Raw genomic sequence first — 22,426 nt, 5'->3', positions numbered from 1 at the left:
CATGTCTTTATGGACCTTGCTTTGTGCACTGGTGCGCAGTCATGTTGGAACAGGAAGGGGCCATCCCCAAACTGTTCCCACAAAGTTGGGAGCATAAAATTGTCCAAAATGTCTTGGTATGCTGACACCTTAAAAGTTCCCTTCACTGGAACTAACCCTCAAAAACAACCCCACACCATAATCCCCCCTCCACTAAATGATTTGGACTAGTGCACAAAGCAAGGTCCATAAAGACATGGATGAGCGAGGGTTGGGGTGGAGGAACTTGACTGGCCTGCACAGAGTCCTGACCTCAACCTGATAGAACACCTTTGGGATGAATTAGAGCGGAGACTGCGGGCCAGGCCTTCTCTCCAACATCAGTGCCTGACCTCACAAATGTTTCCAGAAGAATGGTCAAACATCCCCATAGACACACTCCTAAACCTTGTGGACAGCCTTCCCAGAAGAGTTGAAGCTGTTATAGCTGCAAAGGGTGGGCCAACTCCATATTGAACCCTATGGACCAAGATTGGGATACCATTAAAGATCATGTGTGTGTGTATAAATGCAGACGTCCCAATACTTTTGGCAATATAGTGTGGATGATCCAATGTACCACCCAGTGAGTGAAACATGCAAGACTGAGAATCCTGAGAAGGAGACCATTCAGATTCTGTTTGCACAAAATGTATTTGCAGGAAACATGGAGGCTGCCATCGCTGTGCGGTCATAAAAATCCTTGTGGCTTGGTTAGATAGTTAGGTTGAAAAAAGTTCAACCAATTAAAAAAAAAAAAAACCGCAACCATACAATCCCAAATACACAATCCTATACCCACAGTTGTTCCAAATGAAGGCGAAAAATCCCAGTAAGCATGATCCATTTTGTTACAACAGGGGAAAATAATTCCTTCCTGATCCCCCGAGATATTCCCTGGATCAACTTTACCTATAAATATTAGTACCCATTTATATTATGTAAACCTAGGAAAGAATCCAGGCCTTTTTATAAAGCAATCTAGTGAGCTGGCCAGAGCCACCTCTGGAGGGAGTCTATTCCACATTTTCACAGCTCTTACGGTGAAGAAACCTTTCCGTATTTGGAGACAAAATCTCTTTTCCTCTAGACGTAAATAGTGCCCCCTTGTCCTTTGTGATGACCTTAGGGCTCTTTCACACGGTCAGCCCCCGTAGGCGGATCCGTGCTGCTCAGCAGGGGATCGTATACACCGGTGACATCTCTCTCTCAGCTCTGTGTGCGGTGAGAGAGAGAGGTGTCAGAGCCCCATGCATCTCTATGGGGGAATCGGATGAAAGCAGACCACCAGTCCGCTCTCATCTGATCCCATCTGATCCACTGGACGGATGGAAAATAGGGTTTCCATCTGTCTGGATTTCACGGACAGGATCGGATGCGAATGGCAGCGGATATGTCTCCGCTGCCCCATAGGGATGCATGGGGGATCCGATCAGATCTGCCTAAAAAAACTGACAGGCGGATCTGATCGGAGCGCTCGTGTAAAAGGGACCTTAAAGTGAAATCATACTGGTCCTGTGTTTTCATCACCACCTCAGTCCCTGGCTCAGAGCAAAAAAAGGCAGATAAAGAGTTATGACTTCTACCATCTTTTCCTTATTACATTATCATGGTGATCCGAATCATATTTAAGCCAGGCAACTAGCATTTTAGCAGGAAAACCACAAAGGCAGCCTATGTACTTCTCTTGGTATAGGTTAATGTTAAAGCCTGTCTAAACCCAAACTAAAAATGTAATGCATTGTACCTTACCAGTCTTCTGTGTGGTGACTGCATTTGTTTTTCTTTTCCTCTTTATTTTCACCTGGTTATCTTTCCAGTAACACATTTTCTGAACTAGGGTGGCAGCATTTACTTACACTAAAGGCCTGTACACACGGCCCGAATATCAGCCAGTATCGGCCGGTTTCTTTATCCTGGCTGACATTCGGCTGTATGTACAGCAGCCTGCCTTACAGAAGCCAGCCGAATGTCCCACTTTTAGATCACAATAGTACAGTGAGCTCCATGTTTTTTTTTCATTCAGCCCGCTGGGTTGAAAGAGAAAAAAACTGCTTGTGTATGTAGCACCCTACAGGTAGGTGCTAGGTAAATGTATAGTGGGCCTTGCCTGCCTAACAGCAGGGCCATGATTTTATTTTTAGTCAGCGTGTCATTGCTTCCAGGTGTGTCTGCTGAGAGGGGAGTCTCCTCACTGAGCCCTGTGAGAGGCTTCTCATAGGGCAGTGGAGGAAACCCAATCAGGGGACACATTCAGGCTTGTATTTACCCCAGAAGGCAGATTATGCCGCAAGGGATTCTGGGAGTGGGTATAAGTTTTGGGGAAGTGCGTGACTGGGTGTCTTTGGCGGAAGCAGAGTCCCAGGAGGGAGAGAACGGCTGTCTCTCTTCCTGTCTGAGGAAGGTGGATGTCTCGGGGGCAGGGGCGTAACTGCAGGGGGTGCAATTGCAACCGGGCCCCATGCTCCAGGGGGCCTGCGCAGCTCCCCTGTACACCTGGATAGGAGGGGCAGTGGGGGCAGCATGTAGAGAAATCACTGTCCTCCTTTTTCCTCCTGTAGCTGCAGGAGGAAAATAAAGGAGATTGGTGCTTCTGTATGCTGCCCCCGCCACTCCTCCTCCTATCCAGTTCACTTGTGTTCTGCTGTCTTTGCGGGACCGTAATAAAGGGCCCCGCAACGAGAATAAAGGGTCCAAAGATCAGTGGGAAGAGCCCCGGGCTTGAAGGGAAGGGCCCCGGCCAGGGGTCTGGGGGGCCCTTCATGGTTTCTTGCACCGGGGCCCTGAAGGTTCTAGTTACGCCTCTGCTCGGGGGGGGGGGGGGGGGGGGTCGCCTGAGAATCCAGAGAGTGCTGAGTTGAGCTGAGGGGGTCCGGTGTGCCGAGAACCTGCAGAGAGAGCGAGAGGGGTCCAGTCCCAGGAAAGACTACACAGGTCGTGAGTACTGCGGATTGCCCCTGGGGGTCTGCCTGAAGTGTTGAAGGGTGACCACTCCGGACAAGGTTCTAGGTTCCAGATCTCAGCTAGCTGTAAAGGGGGTACCTAGGTTGAGGACCCTGAAGTGACAGAGGGGGTACCTAGTCGGGGTACCCTGAAGAGTTAAAGGGGGCACCTGCAGTTTTGGCCCTGAAGAGACGGTGTGCGGTGTCTTAGTTGAGAGTTGTAGCTATACAGGGATTCACAACAGTCTACCTCAAGCCAGAGCAAGGCTGGAGGAAGACGTTAGTGACTTTGCAGCACAGCAGTGTCCGTAGCTCATTGTTCTACAGTCCTGGATCTTCTGGACTTAAGGTCGAGGATCTAGCACTTCTTTCAAGTTAGTGAGTTCTGAGTGTCAGTGAGCGTCGCTAGCGTCAAGGCAGCGTTAACAGACATTTTCCTGAGAAAGTCCCAAGTTGTACTTAGTTGAGCCTAAAGGAGTATCCCACTCATTTCCCTTCTCCCATCCCGTTAATTACAATAAAACAACAAAACAAAGATGCCGGAGTTGTCCGTGTCTCAGTTCTCACACCCAGGGCCGCAGCTCACACGGGCTGGAGAGGTAACCGGTGACAATGGCAGACCCCCATCAGGCCCAACCTGGAAAACCTGCTACATGTACCAGGCTTAATGCAGTCACCACATTTAAGAACTGGAACGCTGCAATGTACATTTTATTTACTATTATGTATGCGATTTAGCTTGGCAGTGTGAGCAAGCCAATAACCTGACTTTCCTTTTTCCTTCCTTTTCCTCCTCCCTTTTTTTTTTTTTCTTTTCTCCTCCATATTATTTTCAGACCAAAAGATCCCAGTGGCCTCTTCGAGTGGCTTTGTATGGAAACCCTGAAGTTGTGCTGTCCTCCAGGCACTTTTGGCACCAATTGTACACGTGAGTAGTTGTCCTCACAAGTGGATTGTATCCTGAAAAGTATAAATTTCCCTGGACTGGCGATGATTTTCCTCCTCTCACTACAGCTTGCCCGGGGGGCACAGAGAAACCCTGCGGCGGACACGGCAAATGCGATGGGTCTGGGACACGATCTGGCACAGGAACCTGTGACTGTTATCCTTCCTATGGCGGCCCGCTCTGCCAGGACTGCGCTATCGGTTATTATGAGCAATCCCGAAACGAGAGCCACCTGGTATGTTCGGGTATGTAAAGGGAAGATAAAGCGTGTTCACACCCAGCTATTACCTGCCTATTTTTAAATGAATGTGTAGTGGTTTTGTACCTTCTTTTCTTTTGGTATGGTCAGGTCTGAAAATGCTATATCATTTTTTATTTTATTTTTTGTGAGTGGAAAAGAAAGATAGGTGGGAATTTACCAAGATTGGAGCAGCCACAATGTGGAGCAGCTGTGCATGGCAGCCAATCAGCTTCTGTCTTTCATTTTTAAAAGCTCAAACAAGCTAAAGATAGAAGCTGATTGGTTATCATACAAAGCTGCTCCAGATTTTTGTTCCAGTTTTAGTAAATTCCCTCCATAGTGTATAATTTTCTATCCAGCAGGTAGCGCTAATCTGTGCTAATTACATTTTTTTTTTTTTTTTTTTTTGCAAAAAGCAACAAACATAGATGTGGTAATAAGAAGAGGCATGTATATGCTGTGTTTTTGATTGGCTTAGTATATAGCGGCCTTTCTCAACCTTTTTCAACACAGAGGAACTCTTGAAATCAATTTCTGGTCTCGGGGAACCCCTGTTAAAAATTAGAAATCTACAACTCATGACACATTAGTGTGACAGTCAGTGGGAAGAATGCTCCTAAAGCCTCGTACACACGCAACAAATTTCCGCCGACCGGTCGTCCGTCTTTTGTCCAGAGTGGTGTCTGTTGGTTGGAATGTGCTCTAGACTGCACACAAATTTTCCCGCACGACAGAATTCTACTTCAGAAGTGATGTCATGTGTCGGATTGCTTTCTTTGTGTTCTTTCATCTCTGAGCATGCCCAGTCTTGCTCATATGATTTTTCCCCATCGAAATCTGTACTCCTGGCCGAATTTCGACGCGTGTGTACGAGGCTTTACTCTTGTCATCATTGGGAAGAATTACCCCCTTACAGATAGCTAAAAGGAACAATGGTGTCATTGAGAACATATCGGAGAGGCAGAAATTGCTCATTGCTCAAGGAACCCCCAGCAATCTCAGGAGGAACCCTGGTTGAGAATCCCTGGTATATAGGATAAATGCAGTAAAAACATCCTGCTCACAATTTACCATAAGAGCATATATTTATAGGCCAAAGTCAGCTTGTACGTGTTTAATATTGCTCATTAATTTACTAAATTTTTCTTCTATGGAGGTAGATGCCAGGTCTAGCTACCAATCCCATATTTTATTATATTTTGCCAGACAATTTCTGTGCATATAGATGACCTTTTTAAAAGGCAGGAATTGATTAACAGCCACCTTCCACTCCCCAAGTATTGGTGTGGAGGCTTGAAGCCACCTTCTCGCTATAAGTAATCTAGCCATAAATAACTTTTCCTGTAAGAAGATGTGGTGATGTCTGTCTTGTTCCTGGTCAGGGAATAACCCCAGCAAGTATTGTTTAGGGCATACAGTCAACTGGAAGCCCATTTCATCATGCAAAAAATTGATCACCTGTTCTCAATAATCTTCAATGTCAGGGCAAGACCACAATAAATGAAAGGGTGTACCACTGGGATCTCCACATCTGGGGCAAGAGGGGTCATAATGAGTAGTATGTGTGTCCAGGTTGGTAGGCGACTAGTAGAGATAGGGAAGGGAGGGGGAAAGGACAAAAAGGAATAATTCTACCAAACCCCGGAAATGGGGATTTAATTGTACCTATATTTCAAAAAGTAGAACCCAAAATGAAAGGAGAAATAACAGAAAAATATATAATTTATTGACAATTGGAGATAAATTATATATTTTCTAAAACAATCATATCCATAAAACAATGTAGTCTGAAATGTATCACATAAAGCGCTAATGGATCGAAGCGTTTCGCTACAATAGCTTCCTCAGTATCAGCACCTTATGTGTAAACACAGTCAAAATGTCATGATATCTAAAATGAAACCATACAATTCAGTATACAGCATATATAATACTTCAAAATAAACACTAATCATGCCCAAAAAATAAATCAATACATCATAACAAAAGTCAAGGAAGAAAGGAAAAAAATAAATGAATGATGGGGATGTGAGGAGTCAGGCCGCAGCAGATCAGTGGGGGAGGTGTGGTCACATGTTGGTTACGGTGTGGTATCTATGGTCTTCCTCCTTTTTTTTTTTTTTTGCTCACTGGCTCGGGTGTTTTCTTTTGCTCTCTTCTCTTCACAACTGTTGGTGTGACACCTCTTTGGTTTCAGGTGCACATCCATATATCACCATTATTTTGCTCATGTTGTGCAGTTTTCTTCATGGTCACTTTTCTGATACATATGTATCCATGTCCCTGCGTCACTTTCAGTACCTAATTCTGGGTTCCTCTGCATTTTGTTGCGTTGACACTTGTTTGTTTATATATATATATATTCTGTATGACAATGCACAATTCAAGACACTTTTATTCAGGCATTAATGTCATATTGCCTACTACCCAACTATACTTGAAGCCCGCTGTCTGCTTTTATTGATTGGTAAGAATATACATATACGTTATATTTTATGACATATGTTAGTTGATCCTTTTCCCTCCCATCCTTCAACTTGTTTGAAGTCACCCCCCCCCCCCCCCCCCCCGTGATCTGCTGCGGCCTGACTCCTCACATCCCCATTATCATTCATTTTTTTTTATTTTTTTCTTTCTTCCTTGACTTTTGTTATGATGTATTGATTTATTTTGGGCATGATTAGTATTTATTTTGAAGTAATATATATGCTGTATACTGAATTGTATTGTTTCATTTTAGATATCATGACATTTTGACTGTCTGTTTACACATAATGTGCGGATCCTGAGGAAGCTATGTAGCGAAACGCGTCTCTATTAGCGTTTTATGTGATACATTTCAAACATACATTGTTTTATGGATATGATTGTTGAAGAAAAAAAATATAGAATTTATATAATATCTATCTCTCTATAATTGTCAATAAATAAATTATATTTTTCCGTATTTCTCCTTTCATTTTGTGTTCTACTTTTTGAAATATAGGCACGATTAAATCCCCATTTCCAGGGTTTGGTAGAATTACACCCTTTTTGTCCTTTCCCCCTCCCTCTCCCTTCCCTATCCCTACTAGTCGCCTACCAACCTGAACACTTATACGATTTTACATTTATCCCAGGGGACGGTGCCTGTGTATGTGTGTGTGTGTGTGTGTGTGTGTGTGTGTGTGTGTGTGTGTGTGTGTATATGTATATATATATATATATATATATAATGTATGTATATGTATATATATGTATGTATATGTATATATATATATATATATATGTATATATATGTATGTATATGTATATATATGTATATATATGTATGTATGTGTATATATATATATATATATGTATGTATGTGTATATATATATATATATATATATATATATATATATATATATATATATATATATATATATATATATATATATATATATATATATATATATATATATATATATATATATATGTGTGTATGTATGAAGAATAAGACCATTTCTCTCCATACAATTCTCAGGGGTCATAATGAGGTTTATAACTGTTTAAACTAACGGGAGTCAAACAAAGTCTATGTAAATATATGAAATTGGGTTAGTGTATCAGATAGTTTTGGGGAGACCATCTTACATAATTGTAAGACATCTGTCCACTCCTCGTCCTCCATCTCTCCCACGTCTGCCTCCCACCTGCATTTCAACCGAAAGGCTAAGTCTGTCGCTGCAGGTTGGAGAAGCCTTCTATAGAAAATAGATGTAGCTTTGTTTTTTTAAACAAATGATTACAGGGTGGGTGTTTTTATGATCAGAGTTCAGTGTTAAAATGTATAAACCAAGAAATCAATACTGGATGTGTTTTGATCTCAACTGGGAACATCATGCTTTGTGGATCTGGCGCTGAGCTTCATTTTATTTTTCTCTGAAACAGAGTGCCACAAGGGGTGCAGCAAGTGTCTGGGTCCAGAGGAAGATCAGTGCCTCTTGTGCAAGAAGGGTTGGATGTTGCATGAAAAGAAATGCATTGGTAAGTACTAAGAATGAGAGGTATTAAAGCCCTAATTTAAAGGATAAAAAAAAATAAAGAAATAAATGCACATCTTTTTGCAGGTAAAAAGAAAATTTACTTTTATATTTACTAAGAGCCTGGAAAGCCTTGCACCCGCAAACAGCAGATCACGGGTGTAATGCAGGACTCCTGCAGACTTTTCAGTGTATCTGTCTGCTCGTACAGGCAGACAGATGCACGCTGACGGGAAGAATGAATGAACTACCAGAGCGCTCAACAGCGTCTTGGTAGTTCATTGAAACTAAAAGCTGACAGCAGCAAAGGCTGTTGGGACTTGTAGTCTCCCATTCACAGAGGACTGTAAACTAACAAAGTGTGGCGGAGCCCCACACACACAGCCATGGTGGGGTGTTTGTTTATTTTTTTTTTTTTCTCCAAGCAGTGACAGCGAGTACCTGAAGATGCCAGCCTGCTGTCACTGGGGAGGGGAGGGAGAGGCTGCAGCTGCTGGAACATGTTGCATGTTCCACCCTAAACACGTTCCAAAAGGTGAACTTTAAACTTTTAAAGTGCCATTTTAACCACAACTTAGTCTTCTGACCCGGCCGTTTTCTTTCTCTGCTGCATCTGCCAAAACGCCCCCCCCCCCCCATTTTTTTTTTTTTTTTTTTTTTTTTTTTTTTTAGTCCCTTTTAAAAAGTTTTGTGTTTTTTTTTTTTTTGTTTTTTTTTTTTTTTTGTTTTTTTTTGTTTTTTTTTCTCAACAAAAGTGGAGTTACTCTCATCTAAGAGATAGCTCTAGGCAAATCACATGATTCAGTATTTAGTCCATAATGAATAGATAATCAGATCTGTGCTTTGGTCAGTTCCTGTGTGCTGCAGCATTCTGCTCTTCTGTCTTGTGTCCTGAAATGACTGTTTCGTACATTGTAGTTTGATTCAACCCCTCCCGTTCCTGTTGCCATCTGTTTTTGTACTTTCATTGCATTCACTTTTACAAAAAAATGCACTTTGCTCGCAAACTAATATATTTGCCAGAAAACAGAGCATAAATGAGGTTTCTTTTCATTTGGTCCTGCAAAAAAAGGAAAAATGTTTGTATTTTTCTTCTCCACAGATGTTGATGAATGTGGCACTTTGGATCGCTGTAAATCAAACCAGTATTGTCTGAATACAGAGGGGTCCTATGAATGTCGAGGTCAGTAATGTTGCAGAACTGGAAGTCTTTGTAGTAGAGAAGGCAGACTGTAGTAGAGGCTGTTGTGCGATCCTTTGTATGCAGACTGTAGCCTCTTCCCATACAGTACAGCTGTTTGTTACTTTTCTTTAGGATTGGTTTTTACTGGACTAAACGGAGAAGTAAGGGAAACATATCTAGAGAAATAAGATGAGGTCAATAAATTATTTTAGGTCTCCTTTTTCCATCTGTAGCAGTTTTTTTTTTTTTTTTTTTTTAAAGCTTTCATTGAAATTCTTAAGTATATTTACATGTACCTGTAGCAATTTTATTCTTGGTAAAGATGAAGGCGCACGTACCCCCATCGCATATCTTCATGTATCATCTAGAGGGCGGTGGTAGTGCCGAATCCTGCCTTGATCTATTATAAAATATACCGGTAAGCTAGAAAGTGGTCTTTTGTCCCACTCTTTACTGCTCTCCCTGTAACGTAGTGGGGTCTCTCCTCACATTAAAGCAAACTTAAAATTGTGGATATTATGTTAAAAAAAAAAAATTAAAGGGGTGGGGGGGTTGGGGGGGGCAAAGGACTAGTTATCAGTGTTGCCTATAGGCTTCCTCTGGCTGACCCTTGTTCCTATTGCTAATATTAAACCATGAGTTAACCCAGCCTTGTTTTGCACTGTCTGTGTTGAGCCAGCCATTCTGGTATATACCCTAATTAACGTTAATCAACCCCCCACCTTGTAACACCTATGTATATGTATATGTGTATGTGTGTGTATATATATATATATATATATATATATATATATATATATATGTGTAATTTGCTTATTTCTCTTACGTCCTCCGACAGTCGCCGCCCACTTCATATTCATCACCAATGGGGTTATGTCCTTTATTCCGTAGGAGTAGCTAGGCAATAGAATATGTTAGTACAAAGACTTTTAACATATCCCACCCCCAGGGGGTGGTCCCCTCAGTACATAACCCTCCACTTCCTGTATCCAACTCAGTTTCATTTGTCTAGCTGTCAGGAGTAGCTGGAAGTTTCTGTGCTGGGGCACCTTGTCTCAGCTCTCTTTCCTTTCTTTGGATTTTATTTGAGTTTTTTTCTCTCTTTCTTGTTAGCTGTTATTTTACCAGCGTTAGTTCTTCGGAAGAAGAGGATCATGCGGGCTGCGTCTCGGGCTGATCCCCCTGGTAGCAGGCTGTGGGTCAGTGGCTTCTCAGCCCGCCATCGAGCGTTCAGTCAGGTATCGCTCCTGAGTTATCTGAACGACCCATCCCTGTTCCGTGCAGGGATGCTAGGTGAGGTGGCTACCTCACTGGACGCTGTGCGGTTTCTCAACCCACCTTCTGCTGCGTCCTGGATGCGACTCTCCCTGCCTCATGTGCAGCGGTTTGTTCGCCTGTGCGGGTCCCCCACGCCATGTAAGAGGTAAGTGTATTTATGTGGGGACCTGTCTGTCTGGGGGGTGTCAGTCTGGGACTGTGTACCTTGCCCTGTGTTCACACTATTACGTTTTCCCTATCTCTCACATTGCAAGCTGTGGGCTGCAGGAGGGGGGGGGGGGCTGGCTGCACTCTGTGTCAGTTTTCTGTCTGTGTGAACGGCTGTGTGCTGTGGGGCTTGAGTTTCTCATGCTTGGGGCACATTACAGCGCCGCTGCGGCGGTTTACCATGTTCCTTTTTTGGGCAGATGGTGTGTTTTTTACTTCTCCCTCATGGGGTGTGGGAGCGGCGGTTTCGGCGCCAAACGGCGCCATTTTGGCTGCGATCGCTCCGGCCGCATGTTTTACATGCATGGCGGCCATTTTCTTGTAGCCTCCATAGGCTTTCATAGAGCGCCCTGTATGCCAGCATTTCCTTTCCTTCAGGAGCACCGCAGGCAGCAGCAGCAGCACCGATCTCTCCAGGTTCATTTCTTTTTATTCCCTGTATCCTGCCTTGGTATACTTGTCCCTGTGGGGGTCCCTTGTGTGGAGTGCTTAGTGTGAGTGGGCTACGATCGCAGCGCTCTCTTAAAGGGGCGGTCACCCATTTATTTTTGCTGCTACAAGGGCATGGATTCTCAGGAATACTAGTTTCCTGCCAATTTAGTGGGAAGCCAGGGGACTGCGGTTTCCCCCCCCGGGGAGGATTTGGCTGCGATTGTGGCTAGCCTTGCGACTCAGGTGCAAATGCTGGTGGTTGCTCAATCCTCTAAAAGGCCCAGAGTTTTCAATTTCCTCTGTTTCAGAGGGTGATGGTACTGGGGCTGCTGGGGCAGAGATCTCCTTATCGGGGTCTCGTTCCTCCCTGGACCTTATAGGGTCAGAAATGGAGGCTGAGGTAGAGGGGGTTGATAATTCTCCCCCTGGCTCGTCTGAAGAGCTTGCGCTCATGGATGAATTGGTTGCTTCTATCAAGCAAACTCTGCGTTTGGAGGTGGAAACATGTCCTCCAGCTGCCTTGGCGGCTTCTGGGACGCAGAAAAGGCGCATATCATCGCAGATGTTTCCATGCACTGATGATTTTCAGCGCGCTGTGAAAGAACGATGGCGTAATATACGCAAACCTTTTGCTGTACCAAGTAGGTTTAAGCTGCGCTATCCTTTTATGCCCGCTACTGATGGGCGTTGGTGTGTCCCACCTCCGGTGGACCAGGCGTTAGCAGTTTTGAACAAGTCCACTGCGATTCCTGCTGCAGACACCCCGGTGTTCCGGGATGCCACGGACAAGAGGATGGAGTCCTTTGCCCGTCGTACCTATTCTATTATGGGTTCTATGTTGAAAGCTTTATTGCTTCACTTATGGCGGCCCAGGCGGTCGCGAACTGGACGCAGGTGCTTAGGCGTGTCCTGGTGGCTGATTCTGCCCCCCAGGCGACTTTGGATATGGTGGATCAAATCCACCAGGGTGTCATGTATTTGTGTGATGCGGACCTGGATATGGTTCCGTTGGCTGCACGTGTACACAGTGTGGCGGTGTTATCTCGCCGCCTGGTTTGGTTGAATTGTTGGTCTGTGGATCAACCTTCACGTAAGACCTTGGCCAATCTGCCTTTTGATGGTTCTCGCCTTTTTGGCGAATCCCTGGATGCCCTAATTAAAGGGGTCAAGGGGGGTAAGAGCACGCTCTTACCTCAATCCCACTAGACTAAGACGGCTCCTGGAAGAAAGAATGCTTTCTTTCGGCCCCCTCAGGGGTCCTTTCGTGCCTTTCGGTCACATTTTGGGACAAGCCGTCCAAGGGTCAAGGCTCCCGCAAGAAGCCGTGGGCAGGTAAGCAAAAGTCCGGCCAATCCGGTTCTGCGGCCCACAACAGTGCGGCCTGAAGGGGCGCCCTCACCCACTTCACAGGAAATCGTTCGATCTGGCTACTAGATCGAGTTTCTCTCTCGGCCGGAGAGCAGATTTTTTCCCTCAAGTCTTCTGTTATCCCCGGAGCGTTTGCGGGACCTGCATCTAGCGGTGCAGGACCTGAGGGCTCAGGGAGTGGTGGTCCCGGTGCCTCATCGGGACAGATTTCGGGGGTTCTATTCCAATCTGCTCACCGTGCCCAGGAAGGAGGGCAAGGTGCGTCCGATTCTGGACTTGAAGGCGCTGAACCGCCTTGTGCGGGTGCGCAAGTTCCGCATGGAATCCCTGCGGTCGGTGGTGGCTGCCCTGGTTCCGGGGGAGTTCATGGCTTCCATCAACTTGCAAGATGCGTATCTTCACATCCCGATTTTCGAGGGTCACCAGAGAGGTACCTTCGATTCGCCATAGCGGAAGATCATTACCAATTTGTGGCGTTGCCTTTTGGTCTCGCCTCGGCTCCAAGGGTGTTCACCAAAGTGCTGGCACCGGTTCTGGCTTTGTTGAGGGCCCAGGGCATTTCGGTTCTGGGGTATCTGGACGATATTCTGGTTCGGTCTGCGACCAGCCAGAGTCTGGAGAAGGATCTCTCCGTCACGTTGCAGACTCTGCAGGAGTTTGGTTGGACGATCAATTTTCCAAAGTCGACATTGTGCCCATCGGTTCGGATTTCTTACCTGGGTATGATTCTGGACTCTGTCCAGGCATAGGTCTTCCTGCCGGAAGAAAAACTCGCAGCTCTTCAGGAGGCAGTCAGGTCCCTCAGGGACGTTCCATCTTCGTCCATTCGGACGTGCATGCGGTGTCTGGGATTGCTGGTCTCGGCTTTCGAGGCGATTTCCCTTCGCCCAGTTTCACACACGGGATCTCCAAGCGGAGATATTGTCCAAGTGGGACGGGCGTCCGCAGTCTCTGGATCTCCAGATGTCATTGAGTTCTCAGACCAGAAGGGATCTTCTGTGGTGGCTTCAATCCCCCTCAGTATCGGGGGGCAAGTCTTTTTGTCCCCTTTCGTGGACGGTGATCACCACGGACGCCAGCCTGTCGGGCTGGGGTGGTGTTCTGGGCGTTCTGTCCACCCAGGGTGTTTGGTCGACGGAGGAATCCTCCCTTCCGATCAACGTTCTGGAACTGCGAGCGATACTCCTCTGTCTTCGTCGTTGGACGGACAATCTTCACGGCTACCCGGTTCGGGTGCAGACGGACAATGCCACGGCGGTGGCTTACATCAATCACCAAGGGGGCACCAGGAGTGCCCGGGCGGCTCGAGAAGTGGCCGCGATTCTGTTTTGGGCCGAGACGCATGTCCCGCCAATTTCGGCAGGTCACATTCCGGGGGTGAAAATTTGGCAGGCGGATTATCTGAGCCGTCGAACTCTGGACCAGGGAGAATGGTCCCTTCACCCGGCTGTCTTCCAGATGTTGTGCGCGAGGTGGGGTCTTCCTGAGGTAGACCTGTTCGCGTCTCGTCTGAACTACAAAGTACCACGGTTCGTGGCAAGGACGTGCGATCCTCGGGCAGACGCGTCGGACGCGTTGGTTGCCCCGTGGCATCAGTACCAACTGATGTATGCGTTCCCGCCGATTCAATTGCTGTCCAGGTTCCTTCGCGGAACCGGCCACGGTGATTCTTGTGGCACCGGACTGGCCTCGCCGGTCCTGGGACGCAGACCTCGTAAATCTGGCAATCGACGCCCCGTGGCGTCTGCCTCTTCGAGACGATCTTCTGTCGCAAGGACCGATCTTCCATCCTGCTTTACAGTCGCTGGCCTTGACGGCCTGGCTGTTAAAACCGAGGTCCTGAAGAACAGGGGTCCTTCCCCTGAGTTCATTCACACCTTAATAAATGCGAGGAAGTGTTCCTCGGGGAAGGTTTAATACCGTACTTGGAAGGCGTATTTTGCCTGGTGCTAATCCAGGGGTTTCTCTCCTGACACTTATTGGGTGTCTAGGGTGTTGCCCTTCCTTCAGACGGGTGTTGACCAGCGTCTGGCGCTGGCCACAATCAAGGGTCAGGTGTCTGCTTTGGCCGTTCTTTTTCAACGGCCTGTGGCATCTGATTCTTTGGTTAGCACTTTTGTGCGGGGGGTACGTCATCTGAGCCCTCCTAGGAGGGACCCTCTTCCCCCTTGGGACTTGAATCTAGTTCTATCAGTATTGCAGCGTGCTCCTTTTGAAAGGTTCAGGGAGATCTCGCTGTCTTTGTTATCCAAGAAGGTCGCCTTTTTGGTGGCTATCACCTCGACTCGTCGAGTGTCGGGGCTGGCAGCCTTGTCCTGCAAGTCTCCGTGTCTGGTTGTGCATTTGGACAAGGTGGTCTTGCGACCTAACCCTTCTTTTCTTCCAAAAAGGGTTTCGGACTTTCATCTCAATGTGGACATTGTCAAACCTTCGCTTTGCGCGAAGCCGAAGCATCCGACGGAGGTGTTGCTTTACTCCTTGGATGTTGTCCGGGCGATTAGAGTCTATCTCAAATCGACTGAGTCTTCTCGCAAGTCGGATGCCTTGTTTGTCCTTCCGGGAGGTCCTCGGAAGGGCATGGCGGCGTCGGCTTCTACAATCGCCAAATGGATCAGACGGACCATTGATCAGGCCTATGCTTTGAGGGGGAAAGTTCCCCCTGTACCTGTGAAGGCGCACTCTACCAGATCTCTGAGTACGTCTTGGGCCTGTCGTCATGGGGCCTCTGTGGCCCAGGTGTGTGAGGCGGCGACTTGGTCGACCGTACACTCTTTCACGATATTCTACAAAGTAGATGTTCAGGCATCGGCTGATGCTTCCTTTGGCCGCAAGGTTCTTAGTGCGGCAGTTTCCTAGAGCCCTTGTTACGGGTTCTTTGGCTTTTTGGGATTTTTGTTTTTTACCCTGGGTTTTCTTGCTCCTGTTGAGCGAGTGTTTTGTTCTTATGCCCAACTGGTTTCCTTCCTTTGGTAAGGTTCCTTTCTCTGATGGGGAGACGGCGTTGCCTTGGGCGCGGCTGAGTTCTTCCCACCCCTCATGTTTACACTGCTTTGGGACATCCCCATTGGTGATGAATATGAAGTGGGCGGCGACTGTCGGAGGACGTAAGAGAAAACGGAATTTTTGTAAAATCTTACCTGTAAAATTCCTTTCTCTGAGTCCTCCGACAGTCGCCGCCCCCGCCCCTCTTTTGGGGTTTTGATGTACTCTCTACTGCTATTCCACTGAAACTGAGTTGGATACAGGAAGTGGAGGGTTATGTACTGAGGGGACCACCCCCTGGGGGTGGGATATGTTAAAAGTCTTTGTACTAACATATTTTATTGCCTAGCTACTCCTACGGAATAAAGGACATAACCCCATTGGTGATGAATATGAAGTGGGCGGCGACTGTCGGAGGACTCAGAGAAAGGAATTTTACAGGTAAGATTTTACAAAAATTCCGTTTTTCAGGCCACTCTGGTCAGGTCACTTGATCCAACTCCCCTTTGTTCAGTCAGCGGTGACAGCAGGGGAGAGGAGGGGCGCTGATGATGAATGGGCCATAGTAAAGGCTCGTACACGCTAGAAGAAAATTGGGTTAACATTTTCGGTCAAACAATTTTTTCATGCGATTTTCGTATAGTGTGTACAGAACTTTCTACAGACGATTCAGAATTGTTGTACGGAAATTCTCGAAGGGACAAACTCCAAAATTGTTCTCATACGGGGAAAAAATGAACGATTTTCGTTTAAGGTGTACCGTTTTTGGACAAGAAAAATCAAAAGACCGCATGATCAGAAACCATAAACAACAAAAAAAGCCTTTGCCGTACGAGAACTTTCGTACTAATTTTCTTAATTTTAGTTCATCTGTTCCGATTAGCTGTGAAACGAGGAAAATCGGGCAATCGTTCGCACGATTTTCTTATAGTGTGTACCCCACCTAAGCCTATGGTTGAAGATGCCTTTGCCAGGCACTGTTGAGTGCACTCTCATCTCCCTTATAGCTGGCGCTGTATGATACGGGAGATCATGTGACTGGAGTGGGCTGAAAATGGGGTAAGTATACAGATCTTGAGATTGGTTATAGTTCCGTGTGTGCAGGAAGGCTGCTGCCTACCTCGCATATCTCAAAGTGGGGTATGGAAATGAATAAGAGAAAGAGGTATGGATGGCACTGTCTATGTATTGTGTAATCCTCATGAAAAAAAAAGTAAAAAGGTTATATTGGAAGTGATAAACTAAAAAATATATAATCCTATTGCAAAAACCCTGTATGAGATCAGTAACAAAGTGCAAACAATAAAACTAGGGCTAAGACTAGAGCGTCCCTTCCGGCTCCAAACCTCTGGTCCGTGGAATGCACAGCGTTCCGGAAATACCAGATCTCCAAATGGCTTGAATTCTTTGTACCATTGTAAGTGTGTTTACTGTGTTTATAATAAACAATTTGCTACAGATTCACACTATGAGTTGCCTCTCTTGTCCACATACCCTGTGAGGAGTATCCCCACAGATCAGACCAGGGGAGAGAGATTTTTGGAGTTCTCTTGCTCAGGTGGTTAGATTGAAGGAAAGTGCTCCCACATTGCAGTTAGTTTAGAAGGGATTGCTACAGAACTACATTTGTATTATCAGAATAGGAGACAATCTGCAAAAAATGTTTCCAAAATTCTTACAGTCAAAAGTATATATAGTTGGTGGGGGATTTTTTTCCCTTTTTTTGTTTCTCACTTTGTCATGTTACATGATAGTGATTTATTATTTTTTTTTTGTTCTTTTCTTCATGCTCTTACTATTTTATTTCTAGAGTGTGACAAATCCTGCATTGGCTGCATGGGAGCCGGTTCTTCTCGATGCAAGAAGTGTAACGCTGGCTACTACCGGGACGGAGCCCGATGTCTGGGTGAGTGCTGGGGCCTTTGCTACAAGAAAGGCTGAAAATAAATATTTTAAGACCTATTTTTATTTATATCTTCTATATCCTTTTTTTTTTTTTTTTTTTTTTTTAATCAGAAAATGTTTATTAGAAAACGTATGCATGTAACCACATGCAAGAAAAACCATAATAAACATACAGATACCAGCTATAGACCATTGCGATGCATCAAGCAATATCATTTGCACTAAGCAGCAAAAGGGAAAAAGGAATGCAGATCCAAATGTATACTTCTACTATATAAATTCAAGTGGGAACCTCCGTATATAATCCCGAGTAGCCCTCTAGTGAAAGACTGGTAGGGATCTGTGAGTAAGGCAGAAAGGTATAAAATTAATTTTACAAAGGGAGTACTCCTGGGATGCCAGCCTCCTGGATACCAAATCCAGTAGGCAAAGCCCAGGGATATCTAACCAGGCTGACCAATATTTTGTGAACTTAGCCAGGCAGCCACTATGTTGGTAAATAATTATGTTCCAGTTGTAAAGTGTCACCTATATGTTTAATCCATTAATTATTGGCTGTCAGTATATCAGACTTCCAATGCCAAAGAATTAGTCTGCGAGCCTGAAACAGTGCCCGCAAAATGGCCTCTTTTGTGAAATCCTGGCGATCTAGGGCAGTGGTTCTTAACCTTTTTGGAGGTACTGAACCCCACCAATTTCATATGCGCATTCACCGAACCCTTCTTAATTGGAAAAATAAAATATGATTTTTTCAAATTCAAAACATAGGTATATATTATTTTAGGTATATATTTATACATAGGTGCACAAAATGAACAAAACCATTAAGAACAAAACCATTAAAACATGATTTTCACACAAAAACATAATAATGAATATTTAGTGCAATCAGTGTGACAGTGGGCGACGTCGGCTCCGGCTGGATCGGATTCGGCCTGGAGCCGAGCTGCATAGCCAGCAGTGAGAGTGAGCCAGGGGCAGAGAGAGCTGCGAGTGCGAGCAGACTCAGCAGGCAGCGGCGGCCAGCCTATCATGACGGAGTCAGTGACATGACACTGCGGAGCGGATGCGCCCCCCCCCCCAGATGTTGCGCCCGGTACGGACGCCCCCCCCCCCCTGCACCCCCACACTACGCCACTGGATGTTATGTATTTCCATGATGATGGCGCGTAGCGGGAGCGGAAGGACATGCCCGAAACTGGAGAAATAGTCCCTGACAGCAAAGTGGTACTAGTGGAGGGTGTGCCGAACCCTCAAGACTGACCCACCGAACCCCTGGGGTTCGATCGAACCCAGGTTAAGAACCACTGATCTAGGGAGTCTAAGATACCTAGAAGATATTGTTTAGGATCTATTGATAAACACGCTTTTCAAAGTATTAACTACCCCAGTCCAATGTAAATGCAATTTGGGACAGCACTATAAGAAGTGAATGAGATGTCAGTGCTCCCTTTGACACCTGCTACAAGTGGGCTCTGAGAGAATACCCATTTTAGAGAGCCTAGAAGGTGTTTAATGGACCCTTTAAAATCTACAATTGCGTCTGTCATTGTGGGTGGTTAAGTGAGACCAGTGGAACGGTCTGGAGCGCAGTGTCCCACTTATCCCCTGACAGGGTTCCAACATAATTTTCCCACTTCCACGTCGAACCAGAGGGGAACCCCCTCCAGATTAGAAGTTATCAGCATAGAGTAACTCTGGGACATAAAACCTTTGGAAGTGTCACAAGATGGGAGTGCGGGACACCCTCCATTTACACATCACCCGGAGCTTTAATTGCATGGTGCAGCTAAAGATATTGATGATATGCCCTCAAAGGTAGGGAAAATTGAGTACGGAGCTCCAGGAATGAGAAGAGCGAGCCATTGTTAAAAATAGGGGGCTTTTGAAGTATCATCTATAGAAAATATGGGTTACTGAAGTTTGTCGCCATTTCTCGGCGCTCGCAAATTTAAAAATTTGAAATGTTGGGTATTTACTGAATAAATGCTGCACAGCGTTTGTGTATTGATTTTAGTTAGCACAATGAGTGGGATTGTGAACAATGCTAGCAGCTTCTGTTCACGTAATTTCATAGATGGCTGGTACGTTCAATATATTTAATTTGTTGTGCACCATTTACTGAAGTTTTGCATTTCCTAGACCTTTGTGGTAATATCAAGTGACATAAATTGGAGCTATCACTATTTTATTCTCTAGGGTGTCTGCTTTCAGAAAATTATATAATGTTTGGGGCTTTTTTAATGTAATCTTCAGGGCTAAAACTATTTTCTCTTACGTCCTCCGACAGTCGCCGCCTCTTCATATTCGTCACATATGGGGTATTAGACTTTGCTCCGAAGGAGTAGCTAGGCAACAGAATATGTTAACAATAAAGCTTTAACATATCCCACCCTCAAGGGGTGGTCCCCTCAGTCAATACCCTCCTACTTCCTGCAACCATATCTCAGTTTTAATGTCTAGCTTGTCAGGAGTGGCTGGCTCTCTCTGTGCTGGGACTTTCTGTCCCAGACTCTTTCTTCTTTTTAATATTTTGTTTGAGTTTTCTCTCTATCTTTACTTAGCTGTTATTTTTGTCAGCATTAGTTAGTTCTTCGGACGAAGAGGATCATGCGGACTGGGTCTCGGGCTGATCCCCCTGGTCGCAGGTCGTGGGTCAGTGGCTTCCCAGTCTGCCATCGAGCGTTCAGCCAGGTAACGCTCCTGGCACAGTGAACGACCCATCCCTGTTCGGTGCAGGGATGATTGGTGAGGTGGCTACCTCACCGGACGCTGTGCGGTTTCTGAACCGCCATTGTGTGCGTCTTGAATTGCGACTCTCCCTGCCTCATGTGCAGCGGCTTGTTCGCCTGTGCGGGTTCCCCACGCCATGTGAGGTAAGTGTATCTATGTGGGGACCTGTCTGTCTGGGGGGGGTCTCAGTCTGGGACTGTGTAACCTGCCTTTAATCACACTGCTTGTCTCCCTATCTCTCGGCTGCATGCTGTGGGCTGCAAGGGGGGGGGGAGCTGTATGACACTGAGTATGTCAGGCTGGGCAGTGTGAGGAGCTGTGTGCTGTGGGGCATGTTTTTAATGGCATGTTGGGGCATATACAGCGATCGCTGCGGCGATCTAACATGTATCCATATAATGGGATAATATTGTGTGTGATTTTATGCACTGTGGAGCGGCGATTTCGGCGCCAAACGACGCCATTTTACCGGCGCCCGCTCCGGCCGCATGGTTTACATGCACGGCGGCCATTTTCTTGTAGCCTCCATAGGCTTACATAGAGCGCCCTGGCAGCATCACTTCCTCTCTCCTGGAAGCACCGATCGAGGCAGCAGCAGCAGCGGAGTCTCCTCAGGTTTTATCCCTCTATTCCTGTGTTCCATTGCCTGTATTCAGTCTGTATATTCCCTGTGGGGGTCTCATTGTGCCTGAGTGTGGTGCGGTGGGCTGCGCTTGCCGCGCTTGCTGTAAGGGGGCAGTTAACCCTTGGTTGTCTGGCATACAGGGGCAATGGATTCTCAGGAGGGCAAGTTTCCCACAGTATTGGTGGAAAGCCAGGGGACCGCTGTTTCCCCCCCAGGGGGGGATTTAGCCACTATTGTGGCTGGCCTTGCTGCACAGGTGCAAATGCTGGTGGCTGCTCAATCTGCTAAACTGCCCAGAGTTGCTCTGTCCTCTGATTCTGAGGGTGAAGGTGATGGGGCTGTTCTGGCGGGGACCCCTCTATCGGGGTCCCGCTCCTCTCTTGATCTAGTGGGGTCTGAGGTAGAGGCTGAAGTTGAGGGGGTTGATAATTCTCCCCCTGGCTCGCCTGAAGAGCTTGCAATCATGGATGAGTTGATTGCTTCCATTAAGCAGACGCTACGTTTGCAGGACGAGGTGTGTCCCCCCGCTGCCTTGGCGGCTTATGGGACGCAGAGAAAACGCAGGACGCCGCAGGTTTTTCCCTGCAATGCTGATTTTCAGCGCGCTGTTAAGGACCAATGGCGCGATTTGCGCAAGCCTTTTGCGGTACCAAGTAAATTTAAGCTGCGTTATCCTTTCTCGCCTGCCACTGATGAACGGTGGTGTGTGCCTCCGCCAGTGGATCATGCTATTGCGGTTTTGAACAAAGCCACTGCGATCCCTGCAGAGGGATCCCCTGTTTTCCGTGATGCCACGGATAGGAGACTGGAGTCTCTTGCCCGTCATACTTATTCTGTTACGGGTTCTATGCTTAAGGCTCTGTTTGCTTCTCTCATGGCGGCCCAGGCGATCGCAAGTTGGACGCAGATGCTTAGGCGCGTCCTAGTGGCCGATTCGGCCTCGGCAGGGACCCTGGATATGGTGGATCAGATCCACCAGGGTGTCATGTATCTGTGTGATGCGGACCTGGACCTGATTCCGTTGGCCGCGCGTGTGCACAGCGTGGCGGTGTTGTCTCGCCGCCTGGTTTGGTTGAAATGTTGGTCGGTGGACCAATCTTCACGTAAAACCTTAGCCAATCTGCCTTATGATGGGTCTCGCCTTTTTGGGGAGTCCCTGGATGTGTTGATTAAGGGGATTACCGGGGGTAAGAGCACTCTCTTGCCCCATTTCCCCAAGGCTAAGGGGGCTTCTGGGAAGAAGCATGCTCATTTTCGGCCCCCTCAGGGGTCCTTTCGTGCCTTTCGGCCGCACTACAAGGGCAAACCGTTCAAGGGCCAAGGCTCTCAGAAGAAGCCCTGGTCTGGGAAACAGAAGTCCGGTCAATCCGGACCTGCGGCCCATAACAGTTCGGCCTGAAGGGGCGCCCTCACCCAGTTTTGGGGTGGGGGGACGCTTGCTCGGTTTTCTTCAGCCCTGGTTGGCCCGTGTGAGGGACAGATGGGTTCTGGAAATCGTTCGATCTGGTTACAAGATCGAGTTTCTCTCTCGGCCGGAGAGCAGATTTTTTCCCTCAAATCT

At 46.6% G+C, this 22,426-nt stretch overlaps 1 protein-coding gene across 1 annotated transcript in view; it reads left to right on the top strand.

Moving 5' to 3' along the window:
• Positions 1-22,426, top strand: part of CRELD1 (cysteine rich with EGF like domains 1) — a 43,834-nt gene that overhangs the window by 11,973 nt on the left and 9,435 nt on the right. The window contains exons 4-8 of the mRNA XM_082265772.1: positions 3,797-3,888; positions 3,975-4,151; positions 8,061-8,156; positions 9,255-9,335; positions 17,413-17,508. Coding sequence (XP_082121898.1) covers positions 3,797-3,888; positions 3,975-4,151; positions 8,061-8,156; positions 9,255-9,335; positions 17,413-17,508 — 542 coding nt within the window. The remainder of the gene's footprint in view (positions 1-3,796; positions 3,889-3,974; positions 4,152-8,060; positions 8,157-9,254; positions 9,336-17,412; positions 17,509-22,426) is intronic.

The sequence above is a fragment of the Pelophylax lessonae genome, assembly GCF_965119305.1.
Source record: "Pelophylax lessonae genome assembly, chromosome: 8".
In the NCBI taxonomy this organism is placed as follows: domain Eukaryota; kingdom Metazoa; phylum Chordata; class Amphibia; order Anura; family Ranidae; genus Pelophylax; species Pelophylax lessonae.
The sequence above is the reverse complement of the archived record's forward strand: the minus strand, read 5'-3'. Positions and strand labels throughout refer to the sequence as shown.